The sequence below is a fragment of the Anoplopoma fimbria genome, chromosome 17 (assembly GCF_027596085.1).
Source record: "Anoplopoma fimbria isolate UVic2021 breed Golden Eagle Sablefish chromosome 17, Afim_UVic_2022, whole genome shotgun sequence".
Taxonomy (NCBI): Eukaryota; Metazoa; Chordata; class Actinopteri; order Perciformes; family Anoplopomatidae; genus Anoplopoma; species Anoplopoma fimbria.
Window position 1 is genome coordinate 18,332,063 of NC_072465.1, and position 6,097 is coordinate 18,338,159.

The 6,097-nt window shown below is 40.1% G+C and overlaps 1 protein-coding gene across 1 annotated transcript; it reads right to left on the bottom strand.

Moving 5' to 3' along the window:
• Window positions 1-10: 10 nt before the first annotated feature.
• LOC129106340 (taste receptor type 1 member 3) lies at window positions 11-4,094 on the bottom strand. Its single transcript, XM_054617727.1, has 8 exons — window positions 3,895-4,094; window positions 3,465-3,765; window positions 2,707-3,063; window positions 2,196-2,615; window positions 1,887-2,090; window positions 1,616-1,736; window positions 703-1,073; window positions 11-604 (listed from the first exon to the last, which is right to left on the bottom strand). The coding sequence occupies exons 1-8, from the start codon at window positions 4,092-4,094 to the stop codon at window positions 11-13; spliced, it is 2,568 nt and encodes an 855-aa protein (XP_054473702.1).
• Between the last annotated feature and the right edge of the window lie 2,003 nt (window positions 4,095-6,097).

A 6,097-nucleotide genomic window follows, 5' to 3' on the forward strand; every position in this document is an offset into this window, starting at 1 on the left:
GCACTTAAGTTTAATTCCCTGAGTCTTTCTGGGGCTGTGATTCCTCCTGAGCTTGTGTTACTGAAGCGCCCTCTAGGAAGGTACAAAAGTGCTCTGCTGTATTGAGCTCAGGCTTTCTCAACAGGAAGTGACATTTTGGGAAGTAGTAGGCTACTACCAATCCCAGGTTGCTTGCCAGGGAGAAATGAACATGCACTAAAGACCTGTTCTTCTCATTCAGACCTATGTAGATCGGAATAAAGCTCACCCAAATCACACAGTAGATCAGAGAGGAAAAGGTGATGTCCCTGGCGAGGTTATACTGACGAAGAGGCTTTGCTGCCATGAAGGTGCACATGAATGATACAAGGGCCATCACGCCGTTGAAACCTTGTATTATAGCAAATCCGGACAAAGGTGCCATTGGACATGATAGAAATTCTCTCACAAAGGTTATTTCCATTTTTGACATATACTCAGACAGCGAAGGACCTTCCTGAACAAACCAGCCGCAGAGACCAGCCTGCACAGTGCAGCAGACCAGCACAAACAGCCATCTTCCAGGGCCTCTTAGTATGTGCAGGTGAGAGGCGGCCATCTTTGGGAACTCTGTCACGTACAGAATCTGTTTAAAAAGACGGGTTTGCAGCCAGATTACAATGCGCGCTCTTTATTTTGTTTTACAGCTGTCTACATTAATGTATTTTACTTGTCATTCCTCACCTGCAGTGAGATGGACATGATAATGGAGAGGGCCACTGTTTGGAAAATGGAGGTGAGGGGCAGCTGAAGACGACACACCAAGTCCCCTGGCTCCCCGAGGAAGAGTAGCAGACTGAGGCAAGCTACCATCAGGCTAAGCAGAGTGACAAAACTCAGGGCTCCACCCGAGGCCGTTACCAACAGGGTCCCCCGGTGTTTCAGGAACACGACACACACTGAAATCTGAATAACCAGGAGTCCCACCACAGCCAGTGTCATTCCCAGAGCCTCAGGCGTGTCCCAGGACAAATAGAAAAAGTTGGGTTCAGTGCAATTATTGCTGCGGATCAGAGACCATTTACGATCGGGGCACTTAGTGCACTGGATGTCATCTATGTGTCAGAAAGCACAAAGAGAATTTTATTTTGATTAACAAGCACACCATCTAGAAATCAAACCAAACCATGACTGTATATGATGTGTGGTTCGATTGCATAACTTTTAAAGGAATATTAGTAGTTTGACCTTTTAGTTAAATTAGCTAATAGCTAATCCACTGTCTTGCAGAGAGTTAGATGAGAAGACCACTCTCATGTCTGTGTATTCAATCTGAAGATACAGCCAGCAGCTGTCTTGATTAGTTTAGCACTAAAGACTGAGGCAGACTAGCATGGCTGTGTCCGAATGTTGTAAAAATCTGCATACTAGCAGCTCCAAAATTCACTAATTAACCCATTATCTTTTATGTTTAATCTGTAAGTAAAACTGAACTGTGAAAATGTGAAGTTGTTTTTTTAGGCAGATTATGTTACCTTTGGAAAGATTTAAATTAATCTTCTTATTTAGCTGTTGGTTTAGCCAATAAGCACATTTCCCGAAAAAGCTCCCCTATTACTTTAAATAAGGATCAAGTATTTGACAGATACCACATTACCCTGATCTGCTTGGTAAGTTCCTGGCAAACAGTCAATACAATCAAAACAGCAGGAATGGAAGCCTTTGACTCTGCGGACCTGGCCTTTCTCACAGTCTGCTGAACAGGTAGATTGAGGAACCTGCAAAAGTTGTTCCATTAGAGTTAGGATTGTTACAGTAACAATTAGGTAATTTCAGGAACCCAAACTAGATGACTATGAGGTGGAAAACTTTTAAAGTATACATGTTCAAAAGTTTATAACAATTTCTTAACAAATTGCAGAAATAACCTCAGAGTTTTCAGTGTGCCATTTGATGAGGGTTTTGTTGATGGACAGTTGTACATGAAAGTTTCCAATATCTAAAAAGTCGACATCCGAATCTTTCCAGACCCACTCAATGATATTGTATCCCATGTTTGGGTTGCCATCACTGTCAAACTTTAAATGTGTGCCATTTATGTCCACAGAAGTATTCTTTAAAACCTCCAACAGCTGCAAAAGAAGATTTTATTCATAAATTAATCTCAATGTTGTTAAAAAATCTTTCATTCCAAATAACAATCACCTATATAGCAGACCAAAAGAAAAAGACATCACCTTCCAGGGTAAGATTTTGGTTTCCGGTCCCTGCATACAGGCGGTTGAATTGCATCCCAGCAGGTTGTGCAGGGCCTGAGCCACACTGTAGGTGGCAGCATACACACTGAAAGCTGCATGCGTCACTGCAGGGGTTTTCACCAAGCTAATATTAGCAGTGGTTAGGTCCCAACATTGTGGGCAGGGATTGTCAGGAAGGCCTGTGGACTTTCGAGCTGGAGGGGAAGTCCTCGCCCTCTCTTCACTCAGTTTGGTGAAGAGCTCCAGTGTGTAGGGAATGAGCAGGTCCAGGTCCTGTGTCTTGTCAATGAATCCAATAATTGTGCCGACTGTTCGGATATTGGGGAGCGAAGACAGTTGTTCGCTGATGCCCCAACTTGTGCTAGCAATCCACACAGCAGTTACGTTCCTCCTGATGACCTGGAGTGGATTAGATTTGACCGTTGGTAGTGAATTGAATATAATCTATACAACAATTTCATGTAATTTTTGTCTAAAGTACTTCGCTAACCTCTTTAAAAAAGGCCACAGCTGGCCCTGTGACAGAAAAGACCACTACCACTTTAACTTTTGTTGCTTGGATATTAGTGATGATGGTATCGATTGCTGTTTTAGAGTCACTATACACTGGAATCAGTGCCTGATAGGCCACACAGACAGACTGTTTTTCTGCTGTTTTGGAGAATTCCTGCACACCTTGTTGTCCATACTCCTCTTCACTGCCCACCACTGCCACCCAGTTCCAGTTAAACTCCTTCAGCAGAAGCACCATGACATACACTTGCCATTTGTCACTAGGCACCGTACGGAAGAATGACGGGTAGAGGAGCTTGTTACTGAATTTGTCACTGGTGGCACGGTAGCTTACCTGAAGTGAGAAAAGTTACATTATACCACTTACGTTACCCAGCAATTCTCCCTTATTGAAATAGGCCTAATGCACATTTACTGAGGTTGCAGATAATTTGCACGGCAAGTGGGCAGTTGTTCTTTATGTAACTAAACTGTAAAAAAAATGACAAAGCAGTTAACGATTGATAACAAATTATTTTTTTATGTGATACAGCTTGCTTTGAAGGACAGCAAGTATTCATTTTTTTCTCAATTCCCTCTGAGATAAAAGAATAAACCACCACACTCTAGAGGCAAATGTTTAGCCTCACTTTCAAAATAAAATTTTAACATCAGGAGTATTTCTTGAGTAAATGTCAAATCAGCCCAGGACGTGAATGTCAGCAAACAAATGACCAGACATATTTGTAGCCAAACCTGCGGCATCAGAAAGAATCCCAGGAGTTTTCCAATGACTGACACCATTTCTGAGCTTAGAGGACCAATCACTGCTGATATGCTGGTCTCATAATTTGTGTAATTACACTCCACAGATAGGGCTTTGTTAGATTTTGCAGTGAGGAAAGAAAGGGTGGACTTCACAATCATGGATGATTGTTTGCACGTATCATAGATTTCATAACCCAACTTGATGCCAGGGAGCAGAACTTGTTTTGCGTTGATCTCATCCACTGCATATTTCATTACAAAAGCGAGGCCCAGTCCAAACTCATTTATACTGTGGGACCACAAGCAGATAAAAAACAAAGTACAAGGCTTGTTAGTTGGGTAGAGCATGAATATTTGTGTAGAATCTTAAAGAATAGGGTCATTATTTCCCAAAAATGCTATTTCCCCAACCCCTTACCTTTCACAGCTGATGTTGTTAGGCTCCGTCATCTGGCTGAGGTTGCTGGAGAGCTGGTTAATGGGAAAGAGCCCTCCGAGCATAATGTCCCCGGACAAATTGAAGAGATTGGTAGAAATGTTGTGGAACCATTCAGGTTTCTCACTGCAGCTCAGTGTGAAAGCACAGCACAAAACCAGCAGAGTGAAAGGTGCAGCCATGATGCAGATAACCGGGGGACTGAAGCTAAAGTAATGAGACAGCGTGCATAAGTGTCAGTACATCAGTTGTTGTATGCAAACTCAGCCGAAACCCCCAAAGTGAAATTGGTAGAACTGGCCCCTCCCCTTACCGGCCACCTGAGGGTGTAATACCAAGTTACTGCAAATCATGTGAAATGATCCTTAGAATTTTTCACCCATATTTCCATTTGTGGCATTAAAGAACATGGAATTTTATAATATTTTTTTGCTAATGTTATCAGAAAAAGCCATAGCTGTAGCATTAATTGCACTTTTATTGTGATCATGTAGATCAATAGAACCTTAATTCTGAAGGAATTGTGAATGATGAGCATCTTATTTTATGACATTATTGTCTTATTTGTCAGGCGCTGCATGAAAGAAGGAAAGGTTCACTCTGCACCTTGTGTGTTTGTATACGTTTGTGTCGTGCAAGTGGTGTTCATCTTTCCGGAGCATTTTCCTGACATTTGCTTGTGGCTTGCTCTTTGATTCTCTTTGGTTTAACTATCTGTCGGGAGATAAGCGCAGTAAATTCCCTTTTTCCTTCTCACCCTGAGTTGTAATCACAGCAAAACCTCACATTAAGCACTTTGCAAATGTTACTTTTTGTGGTTGTCTTATCAAAATGTATACCACATTAACCTAGTCACTGTTTAACAGTTAAGTGTGTAGTTAAGAAAACCACCAATAAGTGTCAAGCTCAATACTCCTAAAGCTTATAATACAATATATGTTAAGACTTTTTTGTATTGGATGCTTTTATTTTTTAGTTGTTATGTTTTGCATTCACCTCAGTGTTGCTTTTGCATGAACATTTGCATGCAACACTGATTGTTTGTCATCCATACAAGGACATTGACATATTTCCTCCCAAGATATTTGCGTAAACCTACAGTAGACATAATGCTCTTTTTAAATGGTCTTTGTCAACAGCATTTTGAACAAGCTGTAATATTTTTGTTCTGTTACAGGTCCAGGCTACTTTTTTCAAAGCTGTTGATCACAGAACTTGGTAAACCACATAGCTTCTTTGTTTACATGTTTTAACATGTATAGTAGAAAACAATTAAAGTGGTGAAATAAGAACAAATGTGTATTATTTAGCTATATTTGAAGGTAAATACAAAACATTTTTTTTTCATAAATGTTCACCTTGATTATAATTAGTTTTCCTGAATGAATACAGAGTTTAACTATCACAATTAAACCAGCCCAGATTGTTTCTGTTTTATTCACTTACATTATAAATGATTTTGTCCAGAGGGTCAAAAGCATGTTAGGTACACTTTTCTCAAAGGTTTCGAGTGTCAGCCATATTACTTTTCCAAATTTTAAGCAAATATTTAAATATGCAAACTGCCCTTTCAGCTGTCTTGTTATCAGAATACTACTCATAGTCATTGTACTCATTGGTCAATTCTTGTCATGCTTTTTATGTATTTCGTCAGGAAAGTAATTAGAAGGTTTTTTCATAAGAAGAGAAAATGATCCTTTCTTATCTAACATGTTATGATATAGTGGAAAGTGGCAGCGCGCACGGCTCCAAATTTTGTATTGGGTGCATGGAAGTAGCAAGGGCAGAGGAAACAAAGCACCGGCACTCACAGATAAAGGATCTTTTTTTGTGATAGCTTCAAGCTGTAGCACGTTCGTAATTTTCCCACGATAAACAAAAAAATACTTTTTATCTGTGACTGTCGGGGCTTTGTTTCTTCTGATTTAACATGAAATGTACATCCTCTTGTACAGTAAAGATATTTAAAATCTGCATGGTGAACTATGCTGCACTGTCTCAAACAAAGGCTAAATATGAGAATAATCTTGTCTGCTATTACATCACTAAAGTAAGAAAATTAAGTTAATGGCATTTGTCACAGGCTAGAAATGTTACATTAACTAATTCATTGCAGCACAATGACAGAATGATGGATGCGGTAATTGAAAACAGAAACAAAGGGAGACTGCTTCATTGTATTATA